General features: G+C 35.9%; 1 protein-coding gene across 1 annotated transcript in view; it reads right to left on the bottom strand.

The window, feature by feature from the left end:
* The window catches only part of LOC135220658 (carnitine O-palmitoyltransferase 1, liver isoform-like), a 485,885-nt gene that overhangs the window by 200,734 nt on the left and 259,753 nt on the right, over positions 1-25,398 (bottom strand). Inside the window, 3 exon segments of the mRNA XM_064258010.1 lie at positions 13,112-13,137; positions 13,359-13,448; positions 13,450-13,520. Coding sequence (XP_064114080.1) covers positions 13,112-13,137; positions 13,359-13,448; positions 13,450-13,520 — 187 coding nt within the window.

Below are 25,398 nucleotides of genomic sequence, written 5' to 3'. Positions count from 1 at the left end.
TAGTAATATTACAATCATTAGATCTACATTGGCTATTACAATCACTAGCTCTACATTGGCAATGTGTAGTGTGGCAATCAGTCTCAGCCAAAGCCAAAAATGGGCAGCAGAAAGTAACCATTAATATCAGGGCAACTCCCTGATTGCTTGGAAGGACTGGCTGATACTGGAAGCCGAGATGATTCCTAGGGTTGCATGACTGGCTGATACTGGAAACTGAGATGATTCCTAGGGTTGCATGACTGGCTGATACTGGAAACACAAATGATTCCTAGGGTTGCATGACTGGCTGATACTGGAAGCTGACATGATTCCTGGGGTTGCATGATCAAACAAGACCACAAATCACACAAAACAAAGAATCACACAAAAGCAAATACAAAACACAGGTAAAGAAAGAAAACAAGAGAAGCATGTCTTCCAACAAGGTTATTATTATTATTATAAAGGATTAGTTTATCCAGGCCTCTGAGCCTAATAAAGGCTCTTCTAGGGCTTCCTACAAGGGCAGTAAAGAAGAAACAGAGGTATCATCTCTTCAACTCATACATGAAAGTGGTTGACGGTTGCCACCTAGAACTATCAGCCTACATCATTGCCACCAATTCCTTGTTAGTTTTATTTTTAACGGTTTTCTAGCTGGCACTAGGTATGTGAACTAGTGTTACCTCAATTATTCACATGTGCACAACTTGGCACCATCTGCATGCTACAGCATACGACCACAATATACCGGCAAATAGTTTGGGTACATATTGTGAAAAAGGGTATGAGTGAGACATTTTGTCCTGAAGAGCAGTGCAAGGCATTCATGTGGCATTTCTAGTTAAATTTGCGTTTATGAGACGTTTTTACATTCAAAGTGCAATACTAAGATAGTTAAATTCCTTGCCCATGCCACACTGAATATCATGAATGGTTGAATGATGACTACATTGCCTTATTCCAAAGTTAATATATAGTGCAGATGAATAAGACTGCATGAATCATCTTCAAAGTTCAATGCTGCTGTTTTGAAGGCAGGCCATAGCTTATAGTGACTGTGAGACCCATGAACGCTTACGTAAGCTTTTCTTTGTTTTTCCTTGAAATAATTCTCTACCTTTTCATCCGATTATCACATCTGTTTCTTCATTTTAAAAATGAATGGATGTGAAATGATAAAATATATATATATATATATATATATACAGGCGGCCCGCGGTTAACGGCGCAATCACTCAACGGCGAATCGGTTTTACGGCGGTCGTCAAAAATATTCATTAAAAAAATAAGGCATTTTAAAGGTATCTTTACGGCACAAATTTCAGTTAACAGCGCCGCTAGCGCCGTTGTCTAACGAGTTCATACATATGTAGAAATGCCGTTCAGACCATAAAGGTTATGCAAATTATATTAACAAATTTTATGGAGAGTTATTACGTAGGCATTAGGGTAAAATATATGCCTCTGACGCTGTTCTATGCCGAAAATATCGAGTTACATAAGTGCAAATTTAGCTATGGATGTGTCGATTCATAATTGTTCATGCTTTTGTTTAAAATGTGTGAAAATGTATTATGTGAAAGGCATTTTTATTTCTGTACAGAAATATGATACAAAGGCAGCTTTTGAAACTGCCCTTCACGATACCAAATACGATGTTTTTTCATGTTCTTTCTTGTAAGCCGCCGCGGCGGCATACAAGACGAACTTGAAAACCACATCGTAGTCGATAACTTGAAGGGGAGTTTCAAAAGCTGCCTTTTTATCATATTTCTGCACAGAAATAAAAATACCCTATTCGTATACATTTTTCATACACATTTTAAACATAAAGCATAAACATTTATAAAATCGACACATCGATCGCTAATTTGCACTTTTTTTGCCGCCGTCTGCCGCTCTTCCAAAAATATCAAGTTAAAAAAAGTGCAAATTTAGCGATCGATGTGTCGATTTTTCAAATGTTTATGCTTTTATGTTTAAAATGTGTATGAAAATATATTGCGTAAAGGTATTTTCATTTTTGTACAGAAATAAGATACAAAAAATTAAGGCAGCCTTTGTAACTACGCTCCACGTTGTCAGGGGATGGTTTTCATGTTCGTTCTTGTCCGCCAGTTCCGAAAAATGCATTGGGTTATTTTATTAATTATGCATCTTTTCCATAAATCCTTTAAAAGTTAATACATTATTTCACTGTATCCAAGAATATTGTATGTATTCTCATATTTTTGTATTTTAAAATACTACGGCAAACTTAAGCCCGTATTCCGTGAGCGGCCAATGTTTGTGGTTTGAAATCAGCTGATGAATACGAGTCTGTTTCACCATAACGCAATTCTGAGCGAATGCTCTTTGCTTCTAGTTAGCATAAACGAATATCTAGATACTCGACTTATATGAGAACAAAGTTTATTTTTCCTTATACAGCGTGTTTTTGTAGTGGAAATATTTATTGAATATGTCTCGTTTGTGAATGTGAAACTACTATTTTTTTCGTTAACATATTACGTTGGCGGCATGTTTATTGCGTAAAAAATTACGTGATTCCGTTCGCAATACGTAATCCTTTATATCATCGTAATACAAACTTTACGTTATTTATCTTATATCAGCGTGAAACCAACAGTAAAATGTGTTCTTTCAAGCACAGTAGTTTTGATTAAAATTGATTTTATCCCAATTTTATCTATGGTTGTGTGTGATGGCAGACGTTTTACTGCAGTTTTATCCTTGTTGCCGATGTACGATAATAGTCATTAGCAGCTTGAACAGTTTTCTCAGCTTCAGTCATAAGTTAGGTTTAAATTTAACGGTATATTTCCCAATTGATCTTTAATCTATATTGATCTCTGATCTATAGCGAATAAGTTATTACATTAATGATATCTCAGTTCTATTCTATACATAACGCCATTTATAACAAATACGGTAATGTTGCACTGTAGTACGATGATCGAAATACAAGCCAAACAGATGTTATCCAGTTCGGTTGTACTTAGAAAAAAAAAAAAGTCGTTTTCTCGTTCGGTTGTTCATGGTTGTACACGTTCACGCAACGAGTATAACGTTAAAACCATACTTTCATCATTCTCTTTTGCTGTCAATGAACTTATGTAACTAGAAGATGGATAAAGTTAGGCCATTGTAATTTGATCTCTCATAAAATCGAACTATCGTAAGACTAATGATCGTAACCTGAACACTACAGCTACCTGTAGACTGTATAAACTTTATTATATCTTTACATACTCTAGACACCCACATGTATGTACAGTAATTCTATAGTACTATACTGCATAAATATAATTTTACTTATTGCGCCGTTGTGGGATTACGGCCCCTTTGACTGGTCTAGAGTTTCGAAAGAAGGTGTGCGGCGGCCGTAGGCTTTAAAATCGCTCAGCGTCGAAATCGCATTTGGCGTCGGTAGGCCAGGAACGGAACCCCTGCCGCTAACCCGAGGGCCGCCTGTATATATAATATAAATATATATATATAAATATATATATATATATATATATATATATATATATATATAATATATATATTAATATAGATATATATAATATATAACACTGTATATTTCCGTCTATAAGTAATCACCACAAACCAAAACTTTTGCTGAATTTGTCAAATATTGGTATTGGAACAAACCTTAAGAAAAGGAGCATGCCAAGTTCATTGCCAAGGCAGCCAGACAGATGGTGATTCTACTGCCAGTTAGGAACGACGAGAGAGCAAGGTTAAGTTGAAATTAATTTATGTATTTCACTTATATGATCTGTAGTGTTCCATGTTGGGATGGGATGGGATGGGTGGTGGGGTGGGGGAATGCCTGCTCTTACAATCAGGCCAAGACCTGGCAACCTAATTGGGCAAGCCCCAGTCGGGTAAGGACTGACTTCAATTAAGGAATCAACCATAAAATCTTTCAATGTTCATCTATTAGTTTGCAGTTTGTACAATTTGCTCATTCACATATCTAAATGAATAATTGTCATAGATGCTACAAATATGAATGGAACAGTCCACAAAAACATATTTATGCAACATTAGGCCTATGTTTTGTGGTAGTCTAACACATGGTGGGCATGTGATTATTCCCTGAACACATCCTGTCTGCCTGTCAGCTCCCTGGATCTATTTGTGTCAGGTAGTTTTTTTTTACTATACGTAATCTCTATCTCTCTCAGTAAAGCAATTTTCATTACTCACTCCCAATGAAGGTGCTTATGCTGGAATGTATAACTGAAAATTGCACCTTCAGGAGGGTTAAACAGAAATGTTGTAGACAAGATATAAATGACTCAAAATCATTGTTATAGCCCATCAACTTGACCCTTTGTTTGTGCATTATGTATGTCTGAGGTACAGCTACCATAATGCCAAACAGCATCTTAGTTGATGAGAAACTTTTTTTAGTCCCACAGTGAGCAGTGCCATCTACTAATACGCTGAAAAATTGCAAGAAAAAAGTTCCACTAAAACTTCTTACAAAAAAAAAGATAATAATAATATCTGCTCAGGGAAAACAACACTTACAACTAAAAGACTTGCACTTAAAAAATATTATATTCTTGAACTGCACCTCATTTCCTATGTAATAATAGTAATACTCACAAGTGAATCCACATTGACATACATGTATATGCAACCAAAGTTTTAAAAGAGGTTTTGTCACACAAAAAAGTTCATTCATGTCAAGCATCAGGTACATATCAAATAGTGCATGTTGCTGTTTTTTGTACCAGAAAAACTAAATAAATTTACATACACCTTGGTAAGAAAATTATACAAAATGTAGCATCAACTATTCTTTTAAATTCAGAAGGCAAAACCTTAACTGTGTGAAATGCAAAGTACTACAAGTTTGCATTGTGTGAACTGCAATATATTACAATATATAAATATGTAAAATGCTGTTAAGTACCATAACGACCAAATCGCATTAAGTCGAGGACACACTATTTAATTCAAGATTTATTTTCTTAATACTTACCTCTCCATTATATAGCTTTTACTATCGCTGGTGCATAAGTAAAAGCTAAATAATGGAGAGGTAAGCCCTTATTTAAATAAATATAACCTTTGTACTTCTGACATGATACTTCTCTAATTTATATAAAACTACTGCCATCACCTATGCATATATCATAATGTCTCATTCAATGGAACGTTCATTCTCAGAAAGTGTAAAATAATAAAGAATTAAAATGAGAAACTGGTTTGAAGACTAGAATTATTTGTACCCTTGTTTGCTCAAGAAATGAAACCAGATACAAATTATTCCTATTTCTTTTGTGATTCATGTTTTGTAGTTTTCTTCACCTAATTGTTAAAGCTTAAACTTGCCCCTCATCTAGGGGTCATTCTCTATAATGAAGCAAAGGTTGATTGCTCTAAATCTTCCAAATACTATTCTATATCCTACTGCCATAAACTTTTTACTATTGTTGAAGTATTTGATGATTTAATCACTCACTACCTTAAATGCATCAAATTTGACCTTATCTATTCTTTTCACCAATATGGCTTCCCTAAAGCAAGATTTTTTGGTGACAATTCCTACAAATTGCAGATCTTTTGTCATTTTACCAACATATCTTCAAAAAACTATCCCATAATCAGTCAAGTTCAATGCTCAACAAATCCCTCCCTATTCTCTATTTCCTCCTTACAGCCAATTCTTACATTATTTTTACTGAACATTAGACAATCTAAATTTTAGTACAATTCTTTTCACAGTGATAAACAACTTCAGGCGGTTGTTTACACTGAGGCTCCTTGCACAATATAACCTTCAATGATCATAATGCAATACTTCTGGGGCAAAATTATTTATAAAAAATATAATAAGTGTAAGCCAAATTGTCTGCCCTATAATTCTTTTCTCAACTCTTCTGCCAATCTCCAACTCATCAGCTACAAGGTGGATTCTTTTAAAATTTATAATGGGCAATGGGTAAGGTGGGAACTATATTTGCATCACCAGATAATTCTGCTCAGCACACCTTGTCAGTATGCACTTCTCAGAATGGTCATGAATAACTTTGACCACTTATCTGCTGTCTCAACAATATTCAGATAATTAATCTTAAGTCTATTCTTTAATACCAAAAGACTCAGCTGGAAAAGCTGAAAAGATTTCTTCAACAACATTTTTGTTCCTTAACCAGGATTTTCTAAATTTTTTCTCACAAAAGATACAATGATGCATACAGTCGCATTAAAATGAGATACTACGGCACCAAGGATTCTAGCCAATGTCTTCAAATAGGCCACGTTTTGCTGTCTAACAGGACTAGCGACCCAATAAGGTAAGTTCAGAAAAATGATTTAAATAGACTAAATCTCTGAGGCTTCAGAGCTCTTTACTGGATGCAACGAGGAATAAATGGACTTGCACATCACAATCTTTCAGTTTTTCAAACAATATAAAAAAAAAATTTCTCATCATAAACAAGCTGGGACTCTGGAAGATACTCTTGAATAGTACTGCCTAACACCTCAACAATTTGTTGGAAAGTTTTATTTTACAAATTTGAACCTTGATCTGCCAGAAAAGTATAGGAAGACTACAAAGTGGAATAGTTGGCTACAGTATTTAAAAATAACTCTGGACCTAAGTGCTAAATGACACAGCTTCTGGAAAATGTGCTGAACACAGTACGTATTAGGCAAGTACTCATTACCAGACTTTGCAATAGGCAGAGGTTTCAATCAACATTAGCCCTACTAAAACATCATTAAACTAAAGGAACTGGGTTAAAAGTGGCAAGGAAAACACTCTGAATAGGTACGTAAACTATCAACAATAACAAATGAACATGTTACCACTGGCAGCTTTAAAACATCCGACCTTACCTTACCTTACAGACCTTACATCTTGTTCGGGTTGCCCCAGGTCCCTCAGTGTGAGGCACCTCTAAGTTCTCCACCAGGAGTTGCTAGTACATCTTCCGGTATATTTTGCACTTTCCAATCTTTGGATGGTCTGGGATGCAGTTTAGATATTTGTCGAGCTTATTCTTAAACACATCTACGCTCACTCCTGATATATTCCTCAGATGAGCTGGCAACGCATTGAATAGACGCTGCATTATCGATGCTGGTGCGTAGTGGATTAATGTCCTGTGTGCTTTCCTTATTTTTCCTGGTATAGTTTTGGGCACTATTAATCTACCTCTGCTTGCTCTTTCTGATATTTTTAGTTCCATGATATTTTCTGCTATTCCTTCTATCTGTTTCCATGCCTGAATTATCATGTAGTGTTTCTCTTCTCCTTTCTAGACTATATAATTTTTAAGAATTGTAGTCTTTCCCAGTAGCCTAGGTCCTTAACTTCTTCTATTCTAGCTGTAAAGACTTGTACACTCTCTATTTGCAACTATCCTTTTGATAGTGTGGGTACCATATCATATTGCAATATTCAAGTGGACTACGAACATATGTTTTATAAGCATAATCATGTGTTCAGCTTTTCTTGTTTTGAAGTGCCGTAACAACATTCCCATTTTTGCTTTACATTTTGCCAACAGAGTTGCTATTTGATCATTGCATAACATGTTCCTATTCATCATCACACCAAGGTCTTTAACTGCTTCCTTATTTGTGATGCTCATTATTAGGTCCCTTATATGCATATAGCTTTCTTTCTCTGTCTCCAGAAGAGAGAGAGAGAGAGAGAGAGAGATTGAGAGAGAGAGAGAGAGATGAGAGAGATTGAGAAGGAGAGAGAGATGAGAGAGAGAGAGAGAGAGTTGCTCCTAAATGACAAAGCAGTGGGGAGCCAAGATCTAGTCCAATGACTCCTCTTCTGTTTTGAAACAATACGGTTCCTTCACTGTCCCCTCCCAATGACACCTGCTTGTTAAGCACATCAAAGTTACACCAGCTTTGATAACAAAAAGACAAGCTCAGCAACCAACTTGATTTTCTAATCCTTGTGCACTGGTTAGAATAAGCTTCTACTTATTAGGAAAAAGTATCTTGAGTTCTACAAAACCACTATGCATGGCATTATCTGGTGATATTTTTGCTACTGCTCTTGCAATAAAACAAGCTGTATATAAATTCAAGTCCCTGAATCAAGTTTGTCATTGATGACAGATTGACACAGCTTTCTAAACAGCTAGGTCATTGCATACCTACAATAAGAAAAACTCTCAACAAGATGCTAGACCTCTTTATAAAACAACAAGTGAAGTGATAAAATCTGACTCAAAGATAAAAACTGAGCAAACATACAAACTTTTTTCTAATGATCCAAGACACTTAACAAGAATAATTGAAAACTGTCATCATCACATCAACTCTAAGAATCTAGGTGTCCCACTTCAATGTGCAAAAACAATAACAGCTGAACCTGAAACACATTTTCACCGACTGGTAGAACTGGGGCTAAATTTTTAGTAAACATTCACGATCCTTAGTAGTGAAACTGGGGATTGATAATAACAGAAGTCAACCAAAGACTTATCCTCTATGCAAACACTGCCAACGATATCAACTTTCTCATCTACCTTTCATAATTTTACTCCAAGAAATTATTCAATGATATGTTTTCTCCAACAAAGTTTGCAAGAAATTATTCAAGGATTTCTTTTCCCCAACAAAGTAAGAAAGAAATTATTCAAGGATTTGTTTTCCCCAACAGTCTGTAGTATTCAGAATTGAAATTCCTTATAACCCATACAATTTCATCTGCTAATGTTTCACCAGAATTTCACAACAATTTAAAACAGCAAATGAAATATTTACTACTAACAAAGATGAACAGGCTTTAAAATTTATCTTTTGAATCCTCTACACCTAATGTAAACCACCACCTGAATTAAGTATTTCTAAAATGGAAGAAATGTCTCAATATTAACCCTTAAACGCCGAAGGGGTATATTAAAAATAGTCTTCTGTGTGCCGAGGCGGTCTCAGAGTGAGTGCCGAAGCGGAAAAAATATTTTTTTCAAAAAATCACAGCGAGCTTAGTTTTCAAGATTAAGAGTTCATTTTTGGCTCCTTTTTTTGTCATTGCCTGAAGTTAGTATGCAACCATCAGAAATGAAAAAATTATAATTATCATATATAAATAATGCAATATATGATAGCGCAAAAACAAAATTTCATATATAATTGTATTCAAATCGCGCTATGCGCAAAATGGTTAAACGTAACGAGTAAATTTTTTTTCGTTGTAATGTACACTAAATTGCGATCATTTTGGTATATAACACATTGTAAAATGATAAAAGCAACAAAGAGAAAATATTATCACAAAATAATGCATGAATTCGTAACGCGCAGACATAAACAAATATTTTTTTCAAAAATTCACCATAAATCTAAATATTGTCCTAGAGACTTCCAATTTCTTTCAAAATGAAGACAAATGATTGAATATTACTATACTGTAAGAGTATTAGCTTATAATTGCAGTTTTTGACCATATCTGACGAGTTAAAGTTGACCGAATGTAGAATTTTTTTTTATATTTTTTTTTTATATGCAATTATTTCGGAAGTTAGAAAAGCTACAACTTTCAAATATTTTTCGTTTTATTCTACATGAAATTGCGCACATTTTCATATATAAAACTCTATGAAATGCCTAATATGAAACGGAGCAAATATTCCGAGAATGGGACGTACGCATTTCAGAGATTTGTGGCGGAGAATCCGCGCGCGGAGGGAAGGAGTTTTTTTTTTTAAATTCACCATAAATCGAAATATTGTGCTAGAGACTTCGAATTTGTTTCAAGATGAAGATAAATGACTGAATATTACTAGACTGTAAGAATTTTAGCTTACAATTGCGTTTTTGACCATTTTGGTAGAGTCAAAGTTGACCGAATGTGGTTTTTTTTCTATTTATCGTGATTTATATGCAAATATTTCGAAAATGAGAAAAGCTACAACATTCAATTATTTTTTGTTGTATTCTACAGGAAATTGCGCACATTTTCATATATAAAACTTTATGTAACGGCTAATTTAAAATGGTGCAAACATTACCACAATTGCACGTATGATTTTTTCGGAAGAGTTACCACGCGGACGTAAAGAAAATGTTATTTTTTTCATAAATTCACCATAAATCGAAATATTGTGCTAGAGACTTCCAATTTGTTGCAAAATGAAGGTAAATGATTGAATATTACTAGAATATAAGCGTTTTAGCTTACAATTGCGTTTTTCGACCATTTCGGTAGAGTAAAATTTGATCGAAGGTTGAAAATTTGTCACATCATTTTTTATATGAAAATATTTCAAAATTGATAAAAGCTACAACCATGGGTTGTTTTTAGTTGTATTGTGCATGAAATTCCACACATTTCCATATATAAAACTTTATGTAACGGCTAATTTTAAAATGGTGCAAACATTACCACAATCGCATGTATGATTTTTTTCGGAAGTTACCGCGCGGACATAAGGAAAAAGTTTTTTCATAAATTCCCCATACATCGAAATATTGTGCTAGAGACTTCCAATTAGTTGCAAAATGAAGGTAAATGATTGAATATTACTACAATATAAGAGTTTTAGCTTACAATTGCGTTTTTCGACCATTTCGGTAGAGTCAAAGTTGACCGAAGGTTGAAATTTTGGCACTTATCGTTATTTATAAGAAAATATCTCAAAACTGATAAAAACTACAATCATGAGTATTTTTTTGTTGTATTCTACATAAAAAATGCACACATTTTCATATATAATACTCCATGTAACGCCTAATTTAAAATGGTACAAAAATTATGTCAAAGTGACAAAATAATTTCAGAGATGTGTCACAGATACTTTTTAGTGCGGCAAGAAAGAAATACGCGCTTGCGCACCTGCGTAATGATTGTAAACAAAACAACACCTTGATCCGTGAACTCCCAGCATCCCCCAAGGCACGTGATTCAAGAGTTTACAGCTGGTAGGCCTAAAAGTATTTTTCCGCGAATTTTTAAAAAAACTTAAAATACGTCCAGTCGGCACCCGAGAGACAAAAAATGTTGACGTAAAATACGTCCAGTCGGCGTTTAAGGGTTAACAAAAATACATCTTTACACTCTGTAAACTATATATCCAGATTCCCATTTTGCTAATCACATTTAACAATTCTTTTCTGAACTATATAATTTTAATAAAAAAATTCTGTACATAAGCAAAAATCGCAGATAACCAGAAATAAGTGATTTTAGGTGCTTGTCAGCACCGATATCCAGATTCTGGTGCCTTTGTTAGGTATGTATCGGCACCGATACTCTATTATTGGTGCCGATAACCAGAAATCAGCAATTTTTTGCGCTGAACAAGTCCCATAAAACCGAATCGCTGATAACCGGAGACTGCCTGTATACTGTACAAAATTTTTATTTTTGTTTTATAAAACTTACATCATATGTCTATATAGCAAATGATTTCAACTTCAGCTGGTCTTCCTATTGCAACGTTAGCATAGCAACATCCTGCACCCTGACAATAAAATACATAAGATGACACTTCATCTGTAAAAATCATTTGACTTTTTCGTAGAGCAATACTACTGTTCGATTGGCTGTGGTATCCAGCATTCTTATATTTTTTGTCTTAAATTTTTTTTAAGATCCCCCTATGGTTATTGAGCACAAAAAATAACAATAACATGGTAAATTTTTTTCTAGGTCAAAATGCCCACAAAAACCAGCAAAATAGCCAAACTTAGTTGTAACATAATAAATATATAGGCAGTCCCCACTTACTGGCAGCATCAGTTAACAGTGATCCAGTTTTACAGTGCTTGTCTAGACTCTGTTAACTGGATTTTTGGTGTCAGTAAGCAGATCATTGGTGACAGTAAGAGGTTTATCGGCATCAATAAGCTGTTTATTGGCACCGATCTCCACTGTTAACCAGGGACTGCATGTACTGGTCACATTCATAGGATGCAAAGTCAAGATAATGGCCAACTTATGAAGCTCTTATGTCTGAACTTCCTAAAATATCTGGAAATACTTTCCATTGAAAACAGTAAATCCAAACTTTACAGATTTGTAAAAAAAAAAAAATTGCATTAGTTCTTATCTACATGATTTTTCCAACTTACTTTCATTAATGAAAACAAGAATGGACCTCGGTTACCAACACACTACTTTAATGTCATCAGTCTCCCTCAAAAGAAAACCCATAGTACTATAATGCAATCATAATGAAAAGTCTGCTGGGATACCAATTCAGGACGAATTCAGTAATTGGCCTATCAATATCATATCTTCCAAAAGGGATGCTCTAGTTAAGATCATGGTATAACAAAATAATAATGATTCAGAAGCCTGGTTGCTTTGTACAGCTAATTCTCAATCCCTACAATCTTCCAGTTATGAAGGATCTCAGAAAATACTCTATGGCAACAGAAGGTAGTAAAAGCAAGCAGTGATGGTAATATGGAATCATGAGCCTGCTGAAAACTCCATAACCACAGTACAGTAAAATGTCCATAAAATTGCTACTTGGTAACTTGCACCTTATGGCATGACGAGGAGATGAATAGTGTGCTCTTACATCATTTTAGCAACAAACATGATAGGCAGTTTATAATAAATTGATGGCTTATAATGACAGGGGTATGAAAAGAAAAAACAATCGCATGACTAAGCTATGGCCTGTGGTATTAACAACCAACTTAATTACATATTTTACAAATTCTCAAACTTTAGCATATCCATTTTCCTGAAACTCTTAGCTACACAGCTGTGTATTTATTCATAATTTTGTGAAAGCTTAACAAAAATTCCTTCTGTGGCAATGGCAAACCAATATTAAAAAGCATAGATGTCCCCCTCTACTTCATATGACAAATTCGTCTTCTTTCCCTATCCCTTTGAAATCTACAAGCTATGCAAAAATATAACTTGAATAAATGCTTCCTAGCTTTGGAATTATGAAGTTTACCATGAGCTGATAAATGCCAGTCTACTAAAAATACATAATTAACAGGAAGCATTTTTCATTGATCTAATAAGGGATAAAAAGCATTGCCCTCAAAAAACTTACATATCAAATCTCAAAATGGCATTTCAAAGCAAAAAAAAAAATGATCTCAGATCAATCTGGGACAATACAATATCGAAATAAAATAATAGCAATCTTTGTAAACTTACCAACTGTGCTCTGCATTAAAACCAATCTGAAATTTAAATGAAACATGTAAAATGCAAATTTTAACAGTAAAATTGCACTAAATATAATCATCATACAACATAACTACTATATACAGCAAACTTCAGATTAATGTTGAATAATAATTCACTCAGGGCATGCAATGCAATATGTTAAAAGTGTTTCTACACAATAAAATATTTCCAACAAGAAAAAATACTGTGTGGGAAACCAAACCACAATACCTACCCTTCCATTCTTCATGACAATTACATTGAATGACTTGTCATACCATCTGTCATAGCCCTTGCCATGAAGCATTGCATGTCCAAACTTATTATAAATGATCAGGATCATCTTCACAGTAGTCATGTGACTCTTCCTCAAGAACAAGTACAAATGCAGACCTTTCTGTAAGCATAACATAAAAATATTACTTTCATGATAAACATAAGTAATTACATAGCTATAGTTTCCACTCACATGGCAGCCTCATTTTTAAGAATCGCGGTAACACTTTTATTGTTTTTGTGTGGGTAACTAGCCCCATTCGCTAGTGGGAAACAATAGGAACAACAAAGCAGAAGAGCTCAATTTGTTTGTGGTCTTATGTCCATCAGTGGGAGTCTTTAGAGAGGGGTGCCTTAAAGGTGAATGTGAATAAAACAGAGGAAGGGCAGGTTTAGCAAAGATTACAGAGGTGATAAGAGAGCCATGTGATGAGGATGGATGATGGGGAGTTGGGAGAAACCTGTTATAGGAAGAAGATCGAGAGGGAGACAGAATTAGATGACGAGATAAAGTCAAGGAAGATATGAGGAGAAGAGGTTTGGTGGAGGATGATGCCTTTGATAGAGGGAAGTGGAGAAGAAGCATCAGGCAACTGACCCCTTAATTTTGGGATAACGGTGGGAAAGAAGTTGTTATGAAACTTAATTCTATCATAAAAATAACATTTTCATATGCCATACATTTCTGCGTATAAGATGACCTTTAGATAAGATGAGGTGAAAAATCAAGGGAAATTTTAAAGTATTTATTTCATATCTGTAGTATAGGATGACTTCTAAATTACAAAACAGAAATGTATTTTGAAGAAATGTGATTATTTGCAAAAATTACACAATACAACTTATTTATAATAATGATGACTTAAAGATTATTTTGCTTGTTGTATCCAATTACAGTATTACTAGTGTTAATCATATCGTTACTGTATTACAAGAATAGTATATAAACAACGTCATGTACATCATTTGCATTTGATATTGTTTACATTCTCTGATTTGAGTATTCTCGATATCTTCATTGCCATTATTTTTAGAAGAGATATAATTCGGAGATACCTTTTATTATAAATTAATAAAGTTTGGTTGAAAACATGCTCATATTACATCAATGTATAAGCATTAGGTGCGATCTCTCCAGTTCCGATGTCACATCCACCTGGCCCATTATTCATTTTATTCAGCCTCTGCTATAACCTGCAGCTTTAATTTACTATTCTTTCTAGAGATCTCCATTGCATGAGGGATGAACAAAAATATATTTTATTTTTATTTATGGAAGTCACCATTGAGAATCGGCAGTTTAACAATTTTATCGGAGCTCTTAATAAACGCTTGATAGTTGCGGTAAATGACATCAGCAATCAGCTGTTTCTCAATTCGGTTGTTTATGACAGTACATGTTTACAATAATTGCTCCATCCAGAATTCTAAAAACTGGAATTTTTTTTATTGGAGTATTACAGTTGATGAGAGAGAGAGAGAGAGAGAGAGAGAGAGAGAGAGAGAGAGAGAGAGAGAGAGAGAGAGAGAGAGAGAGAGAGAGAGAGAGAGAGTTTGTTATACTGATAGATATGCAAAAGTTGAATAATAGTTGTATTGAGAATAATGATAATTCTAATAAAACTTGTTTTACAGTAATCATGTTGCATATATCATCATATTAAAACATATGAAACAGAGTGGGTTGATGTGCTCCATTTGCATTCTGGTTTTGCTTACAGCCTTAAAATAATCAGCTGATTGCATTTTACCAATATCATCAGTGTCTTTAGTTGCCGAATGGAACTTAATTCAGAAATACAATCCTTTTATGAATTATCAATGCTTGGTTTAACAAAGCCGATTCTATATGTTTTTCATACAGACTGTCGCCTAAAAGGGAAACCATTGTTTTGTTTACGTTTCATAGCCATTCTCAAACAACCACTAATAATAACAATACAATAATGAACAATAATCATCACACACAATTATCATTCATATGACTGAATTGTTCAAAACACTTACAAAACAGCTTTGTGTGTTGCCTCACTTGTTGTTTGCTGCATTTTGCCATAAAAGCATGGGAGAATGTGAAAATAGCATCATAAAATCATTTAAAAATGCCATGGACGACACTAAAGATGATTTGTATGATATCAACGATGAAGCCGAAGTCGACTTGCCAGAACCAGACTGGAATTCCTAAGATGGTGGCACATGTAATCAATCTTGTGATATGTATGAGAAACTTTGAATGGAAAATTAATATTATGTTATCCTAAATGTTATTATACTACCATAATTACACTACCATTAAAATTCCTAAAAGTTTACCGAAACATAAAGGCTGCTGTGAACACAACCTAACTCGAAGTTTACATTTTCGCAGTGGGGATTGCATAGATGAAAGTTTTTCATTGATATCTAAGTATTCCTCAAATAGGCTATTTGTTATGAAGATGTCGATAATATAGAAGGTAAAAATGGTTTTACTACCTTTATTATAATTTAATTTCATAAATAAATGAATCTTCATATATGTTGGTGGTTAGGCTATAGCACTGAGGCTGAGGCTAGCCTACCAATTCACATCTTAGAATTCAAGGTTTGACCTTTAGTATTGCAGTATAAGATGACCTCCAAAAAGAGGTCAATTTTAGGATTTAAAGGTCATCTTATACGTGGAAATATACGCTAAGTAACTTGCCAAGTAATTACATAGCTGAACCCCATATTGATAGCGGGTAGGATACATGGACACATGCTACTCCAAAACAGCAAGTCACAGTAATGAATTGAAATAGAAAAATTTGCTAGCACTGATACAATGCTTTGCTGCTTCCTACTTGGTAAGAGAGCTACTACTGGTACATACTGCCTCTGGCTGGCACTCAACCTGTAGTGGCGTAGCAGTATAGCCGCAAGGTGCTTCTACTTTATGTGGGGAGCTGTGCAGTGAAGGATATATCTGATGGCTAGCAAAGCCTCAAAACAGAAGCCATTGCCCTGGGTGCAGTAACAAAATAAAATAACCAGACAACGCACCTACACTGATATAAAAACCACAACCCATCCACTAAAAACTGGAGGCGCTCCCGGTATATAGGACCCCCGGGCTCCCCCATGACTCGACACCCTGCATCAAGGAAAAGATATAAGAGGAAAAGAATGCTTCCTATGCTTCTTCCCCCTAATACCACGCCAGCCACTGAAAAAGGCCACAAGGTGGTCAAATTTTTTAACATTGTTTCTACTTCTTTAAATAATGTGACGTGAAGATCAACTTACGCTTCCAATATGCTGACTGCAAAATGGAAGCAAGGGACATATGCCTGAAAGCGAATAATGTCATGGGCTTTCACCTTAAAGGAAGAAAATATGTTCTCTCGAATCCAAAAATGATCCTGAGTAATTAAGTCCCTACGAAGAATGACAATGCGCTCTTGGAAAGGTGAAAGGAAAGATTCTTCACAGCGCAGAAGAAATTGCTGGGTGGTCCTCTAATCTTCTTGGTCCTGACCAGGTAGCCAGGTAATACCTTAAGGCTCTAATGGGGTAAAGGACTTTCCTCATCTTCCAGGCCAAGGATTTCCTTCAGACTCTTAATAAGGAAAGAATGGGGCCAGGCCTTGGATGGTACCTCATTCTTAGCCAGGAAACCAAGAGTAAAAGAGCAGACTGCGTCTCGAGAGAATCCTATCCTCTTGACAATGGCCTCAAGTTCACTGACAAGACTGGGTAACCTAAGCGACAAGTTTTAGAGTTAGACATCAAGACTCAAAGAGACGAGTTGACCTTTGTCTGTTTGAAAGTGTTGAAAGACTTGATGAGGTCGTTAAGATCTTGATTTGAAGACGGATCCAAACCTCTTGTGTTTAAAAACAACTCAGCATGGATCTACATACATCCTCTAATGGTGGAGAAGAAAATCTGTGAATTGAGTCTGAGATATTTTAGAAGATTAAACATTATGTCTGCTACACCCTCTGTGGAATACTTGGCCTGGTGGACCAAGCAAGAAGACTGCCACCTACATTTCGCAACACCTTCTGCAACTGGTCTTGAAAATCCTTTGGCTCAGGCAAGTTTCCTGACAGTCTGAAGCCTGTCAGAGCAAGAGCAGATAATACTTAGTAGATAGTCTTTGTGGATGGAGCCTCAAGAAGTCTACCATTAATCTTACAAGGTCCAGGAACCACTCTTTCAGAGCCCAGAATGGAGCTACAAGGGTCATCGTCACAGTAGTCATGTGACAAGTAAAGTTGAGTTGAACTGAGTTGAATATAAACTTAAGGCCAAAGGCCAAGCACTGGGACCTATGAGGTCATTCAGCGCTAAAATGGAAATTGACAGTAAAAGGTTTGCAAGGTGTAACAGAAGGAAAGCCTTGCAGTGGCACTATGAATCAAGAGAATATGAAAGAAGGCACAGTAAAAGGAACGCAAGTGGTTGCAGCTAGGAGCCAAAGGCACACTGCAAAGAACCTTAATTCGATAACCACCATAGCAGGTCAGACTTGATTTCCCTTGTGATGGGGGAGCACACAAGAGCTTGGTTGCATTCTCCTGTTCCAAATGGCTTTCAGGTTTGAACTACAGAACTCTCACATGGAGTCTGTCCAACTTGACAAACAGCCTGATGGAAAAACCTAAAAACTCTGAGAGTTGATCATCATCCCTAAATAAAGAATCTCTTGAGTCAGTGTCATTTGAGACTTTTGAAGGTTAATAAGTATTCCCAGTTCTTGAGCGAGGAGAAGGGTCGTTTTTAAGTCCTTCCTACACTTCTTCTTTGAAGGTGGTTCGAAAAGCCAGTTGTCTAGTTACAGGCAAATATTTACGCAGAGATGGTAAAATCATTTTGCCAGGGGGGCAAGAACTCATGTCAAAACTTGAGGAACTGTATACAGGCTGAAGAACAGGGCCCGAAACTGAAATACAGTGGACACCCCCCTCCCACATTACGAGTTTCACATTTCTGCAGTCCACTTTGTCATGGATTTTTGTGGAACACATTACGTAATCACTTTTCCACTGGGAAATTTCACTAATTTGCTTGTTTTTTCTATGGACCATCTCTACAATTATTACTAATGAACTTTTTTTATGTAGAGCAAAACTATTTATTCAGTAATTACTGCATATTTTCATCTTGTGTTTGTGACTAAATACTGATTTTTATGATAAAAATGATTTACGACATTTATTTAACCCTCTTACGCCGAAGGGGTATAATAAAAAATCGTCTCCCATATGCCGAGGGGGTCTCAGAGTGAGAGCCGAAGCAGAAATAATCTTTTTTCAAAAAATCACAGCACGCTTAGTTTTCAAGATTAAGAGTTCATTTTTGGCTCCTTTTTTTTGTCATTGCCTGAAGTTTAAGTATGCAACCATCAGTAATGAAAAAAAATATCATTATCATATATAAATAATGAAAACAAAATTTCATATATAATTGTATTCAAATCGCGCTGTAAGCAAAACGGTTGAAGCTAACAAGTTAATTTTTTTTTGTATTGTACACTAATTGCAATCATTTGGGTATCTAACACATTGTAAAACGATCAAAGCAACACAGAGAAAATATTATAACAAAATGATGCATTAATTCGTAACGTGCGGACGTAAAATTTTTTTTCAAAAATTCACCATACATCTAAATACTGTTCTAGAGACTTCCAATTTGTTTCAAAATGAAGATAAATGATTGAATATTACTATACTGTAAGAGTTTTAGCTTACAATTGCAGTTTTCGACCATTTCAGACGAGTTAAAGTTGATCGAATGTCGAATTTTTTTATAATTTTTTTTTTATATGCAAATATTTCGAAAATGAGATAAGCTACAACCTTCAATTATTTTTGTTGTATTCTACATGAAATTGCGCACATTTTCATAAATAAAACTCTGTGAAATGCCTAATATGAAACGGAGCAAATATTGCGAGAATGTGACGTACGCATTTTGGAGATTTGCGGCGGAGAATCCGCGCGCGGAGGGAAAGAGTTTTTTTTGTTTAAATTCACCATAAATCTAAATATTGTGCTAGAGACTTCAAATTAGTTTCAAAATGAAGATAAATGACTGAATATTACTAGACTGTAAGAGTTTTAGCTTACAATTGCGTTTTTTTACTATTTCGGCAGTCAAATTTGACCGAATGTGGTTTTTTTTCTATTTATTGTGATTTATATGCAAATATTTCGAAAATGAAAAAAGCTACAACCTTTAATTATTTTTTTTCGTATTCTGCATGAAATTGTGCACATTTTCATATATAAAACTTTATGTAACGGCTAATTTAAAATGGTACAAACATTACGACAATCGCACGAAAAAATTTCTTACTTTTTTCGGAAGAGTTACCTTGAGGACGTACGAAAAATGTTTTTTTTTTTATATAAATTCACCATAAATCAAAATATTGTGCTGGAGACTTCCAATTTGTTGTGTATTTTTACCATTTCGGTAGAGTCAAAGTTGACCGAAGGTTGAAATTTTGGCACTTATCGTTATTTATATGAAAATATTTCAAAACTGATATTAGCTACAACCATGGGTTGTGTTTATTGTATTGTGCATGAAATTGCGCACATTTCCATATATAAAACTTTATGTAACGGCTAATTTAAAATTGTGCAAACATTACGACAATCGCACGAAAAATTTATTGGAAGCGTTACCGCGTGGACATAAGGGAAAAGTTTTTTTCATAAATTCACCATAAATCAAAATATTGTGCTAGAGACGTCTAATTTGTTGCAAAATGAAGGTTAATGATTGAATATTACTAGAATATAAGAGTTTTAGCTTACAATTACGTTTTTTGACCATTTCGGTAGTCAAAGTTGACCGAAGGTTGAAATTTTGGCACTTATCGTTATTTATATGAAAATACTATTTCAAAACTGATAAAAGCTACAATCATGAGTATTTTTTTGGTGTATTCTACATGAAATTACGCACATTTTCATATATATAATACTCCATGTAATGGCTAATTTAAAATGGTGCAAAAATTATGTCAAAGTGACAAAATAATTTCTGAGATGTGTCACTGATACTTTTTAATGCGATAAGAAAGAAATTTGTGCTTGCGCGCCTACGTAACGATTGTAAACAAAATAACGCCTTGATCCGTGAGCTCCTAGCATCCCCCAAGGCGTGTGATTCAAAAGTTTTTGCCTGGTAGGCCTATAAGTATTTTTCCGCGAATTTAATTTTTTTTTTTTTTAATAGACGTTTAATATGTCCAATCGGCACCCGAGAGACAATTTATGTCGACGTTTAATACGTCCAATCTGCGTTAGAGGGTTAAAATGTAGTTATGTATCTACGTATTAAGCTCATTTCAGGTTGGGCCCCATACTGAGTATAATACCTACATGATTCTTTCCCTTTGTCTCTCTCTTTAAGAGTAATGTAAGATGTATTTGAACTGATATTGCTGTAAAGATTTTAGATGATAGGGCATGCTGTACAATATTTAAAATATTCTCTATTTATTTATTTTTATTTACCAGGAAAAGCAGACTGGAAAACAAAATCAAAATAATTAGTTAATATTTTAAATATTGCACATCATGCTTTATCATAAAAAACTTTACAGTAGTATAATTTCAAATAATACATAAATTACCCTGAGAGAGAGAGAGAGAGAGACCTATTATGCTCAGTACAGGGCTGTAGTACACTGTAAATTATTCTCATGATAAAAATCTGTACTATTTAGTCACAACCACAAGATGAACAAATACAGTAATTAGTGAATAAACAGTATTTCCATACAAAAAGTGAATTAGTAATATTTTCTAATATTTTACTTCAATACCATGAAAGAAAATAGCTTATGTATACAGTGCAGGGGTGATTTGATTAGTTGTCAAACATTCTACAAGACAGATTTATTCAATTTGCATAAAAAAGTTATAGATATTTCGCATTTATATCAATATTAATATTTCAAAAAGAGTAAATCATTGTTATAACCATTTCAGGGGTGTATATACTTAAGAGTAACAGTTGTAAAAAGATACTAATCTATGATGACCTAGGATGGTTTGGGATAACGTTTTGGGGTGTATTTTTGTTTGAAATTATATTAGATTATCTTAATATGATAATTTAGGGTATATTTTTGTTTGAACTATCAAATTAAGCGGTTGAATATTAAAATGGACAGTTATAAGCATTTTAGTTTATGGGGTACTGGAGATTTGGCAGTTATCAGCATTTTCTTAGGGGATATTTGCATTTCTGCGGCAGGTTCTTGAACCTATTCCCACGTAGAAGTGGGGGAGCACTGTAATCTGTCCTCAAAGACGAACCTGAGGTACTTCCTGGAGTCTGGATGGATGGGAATAAGGAAATATCCATCCTGCATGTTGAGGGTAATCATTCAATCGCCCTAGTGAATGGATAACATTACTGAATACAGGCAGTCCCCAGGTTATGACAAGTTTGGCTTACGCCATTCCGAGGTTAAGGCACTTTTCAATTATATTCATCAGAAATTATTTCCAGGATTACAACGCCTACAACACTTATCTGGCAGAAGAAATATGACACCAAAAATGCAAAATAATCAAAATTTGAAGGGTTTTTTTTAATGAAAAATGCAATAAGAATGCAGTTTATATAGTTTTCAATGCACCCAAAGCATTAAAAGTAAGGTTTTCTTAGGATTGTTTGTGATGTTCTGGCTTACGACGATTTTCAGCTTACAATGCGTCTCAAGAACAGAAACCCTGTCGTAACCCAGGGACTGCCTGTAGTTTGTATCCATTTTGAAATTCATCTTCTGGACAAAGAGATTTAGAGCGCTGACATCAAGGACAGGTCTCCAACACCCCCAATGACTTGGGAACTATGAACAGGCTGTAAAAACCTTTTGTGTTGAAATTCTCAACTTCCTCAACAGCTCTCTTCCAGATCGTTTAGAGGGCTGTGCAAAAAGGTTGTGTGTTGTCTTCATCTGAAGGTCTGAAGCTATCTCTTTAACTGTGGCCTGGGGTAAAAGGTGATGATGGTTTACAGGAGAGAAAAGAAGGTCTGACTCCTGCATAGAAGTGGCTCCTTTGGCTGTGAAGGAACACAATAACTCTAAGAGTACCCCCAGAGAGAAACGAGCCACAAGTTCCAGTGAACTGTCTCTAATGGCTTTCTCGACACAGAACAGGACTCCGTTGTGACATCTACTGCCAAGTCTGAACAGTCTTCAATCTTCTTGGTGAGGGCTCCAGTCATCCATTCCAGAAAACTGAATACTTCGAACACTTTAAAAATGTTCTTTACGAGGTGATCCAGTTCCGCTGATGAGGAGGCAGTGACTCCCAAAGAAGGAGCTTCTCACGTGGCAAATGAAAGGTATCTCTTGCGAGTTCACCTAGAAGGCAGAAAGGCAAAGGAGGCCTCACCTTGTTCTCTATTTACAGAGGTCCAGTCTTCAACCTCTTTAAGAGCTTTCCTCGAAGAGGAGGAAAGAACCTTCTTGGGAAGCCATGCAGACATCAAGTTAGTTCCTCTGCAGGAAAGTCAATGCAGGCAAGAGCAGGGCAGCTGGCACAAAAAAAGATGGGAAGCTCACCAAAAAATACCTGAGAAGAGCTGCATATGCTGAGGGGGCAGGGTCTTGGTCTAACTCCTCTTTGTTGGAAGAGGCTGGAGGCAGAAACAAATCCTTCATCGACTTGGCTGAAGTGACAGCTTTTTTAAGCATAATATCAGCCAACTGTCGCCTGATGGGTGCCAAGGACGAATCAACTACAGCAGCTGCAGAAAAACCCAAAGCTGGAAGTCCATGCTGAAGAGGAGGCGCTGGGGACTCAAAAGCTGGCGACAGGCACTCGGAAACTGGAACTACAACATGGGAGCCATATACTGGTGCTCCACAGCAGATCACTCAGGAGAAAAATACTCTAGGCTGTCCCGTGCCCTGCAGGGGCTGCGAGATGGTTCCTTAAACTTTACAAGGCAGCGGAGAAGAGCGGTCGATGTCATTTGTATATCTCTTCAGAGGGAGACTCATCTGGGGAAGCGCCAGAGGCGTCTCTTGTTAAGACTGGAATCCTTGGAACAGGAGGACAACTGACGCACATTCACAGAGATACCTTTCCAACAGCTGTCTGTTGAAGCCTGGGTACATGCAACAAGCTTGACTGAGGGAGCAACTACCCGTGGGCAAACACCACCAGCCTCCCTTGGACTTCCGGTATGTCTTCTCCCAGGGTCAGGGGAGTATGACAGGGACCTTCAACGAGGAAAACCAGTGGAATGATCAACCACCTCCTCCAATTGCACAACACTTATCACTACGCACATTACCCTGGTACACTCAGCCATACGGACCTTCAGGGATGCCCTAACTAAACCAGCGATGCACAACCACATTAATCTTTTTTATTGAGCCTCGACTCAAGACTTAGAATAGGATCAGGGTCAGAAGCAAAGAAGCCAGGCACAGGAGTAGGTGGTACAATAGGAGGAGGGCTGGAGATGGAAGACAAGACAGGAACTGGGGAAGGAGGATTAGAAATATTATCTACATTACAAGGATTAGATGCTGATTCTAGGGTTTGTAAAGCCCTACTTTTGGCTCTAGAGGACACCTTCCTCTTCCTATCCCTTTTCAAGTTTATCCAGACGGGATTTCAAAACCTTCCATTTCCTATCATCTCAGTCCTTGCATACATCACATTTGCTCTTTATTACACGCTTGCCCTACAATTTTTAGAACAAATTGTATATGAACCATAAATAGATTTCATAAGTCTAGTCTTGGATCTTTGCTACAATAACAAATACTGGAGGAGCTAGAGTCTGACATAATTAAGTCCAAGAAAGGCTAGAAAACCTCAACTAAAGCTAACAAGCTTGAAGGATATATAAATGTGAGAGTACTTCACCAAATCCTGAAGAAATTCAACCAAAATATCGATGAAAAACAATAAGCTGCTGCATACATTTGATGTCGAGTTGGAGGCCGGCAGAAACAAATTGAGTTCTTCTGCTTTACTATTCCTATTGTTCCCTGATAGTGGGTGGACTAGTCACCTACACAAAACAATAGAAGCGCTGTCATGATTTTTTAAAGTTAGGCTACCGAGTGAGTGGAAACTATAGCTAAGTATGTAATTTGGTATGGTATTTATATGAAATTAAGCAATATACAGTTTTCATGCAATACAAAATGTCATAACCTTGCTATGTCAGGTACTGCCCTAGCTCAGACCAAGGCACCTTACACCATACGTATCATAGGGGATGGTGGTATGAAATGCTATCCCTAAGCCATATAACACATCCCAACTAGCTGAGTTTTAGAGTATAACATCCTGAAGCTCAAAAAAAGCAAGTATCCTTCATTTTTCATACTTACAATATATAAGAGGCAATGATTCTGTCAATGTTACACAGAAAAATGTGGCATCACACTCCATTTCTGAACATATAAGACCAAATGAAGTACATTACAACTGATAAGCGACAGCATACATCATGAATTTTTCAACAGTAAACCATTTACAGTGGCACCCATGGTTTTACAAGTTTCACATTTCCACGGTCCACTTTGACAAAGATTTTTGTGGAAACACATTACTCACTTTTCCATGAGGAACTTTCACTAATTTGCATATTTTTTCTATTGACCATATCTCTAAAATTATCAATATCCCTTAATGGACAAGGACCAGAGGACCTGGCTCTCCTCAGATTCAGATTGAGGAGGAAATCCACAAATCCACGGATGCCTCAGAAAAATAGACAAGTGTCTGAGACACCAGTTCAGAAAAGCACCCACTTAGCCTGGTAGACACTGATAAAAGATTGACGCCTGCATCTTGCAACGTCCCTAATAGCAGATCCTGAGTGGACTCCTCTTGGAGGTCCGAAGCAATTTTCCTCCCAGTACCCTGCAGCAAAAGTTAGATGGGGGTCCAATGGTGGAAACAAAAGGGTTGACATCTGTGTCTGTGTAACCCCTTTTAGTTGTAAAGGGGCACCATAATTCCCCCTTC

This window comes from Macrobrachium nipponense, chromosome 2, assembly GCF_015104395.2.
Source record: "Macrobrachium nipponense isolate FS-2020 chromosome 2, ASM1510439v2, whole genome shotgun sequence".
Lineage (NCBI taxonomy): Eukaryota > Metazoa > Arthropoda > Malacostraca > Decapoda > Palaemonidae > Macrobrachium > Macrobrachium nipponense.
Note: the sequence above shows the minus strand (reverse complement) of the source record. Positions and strands in the feature narration are given on the sequence as shown.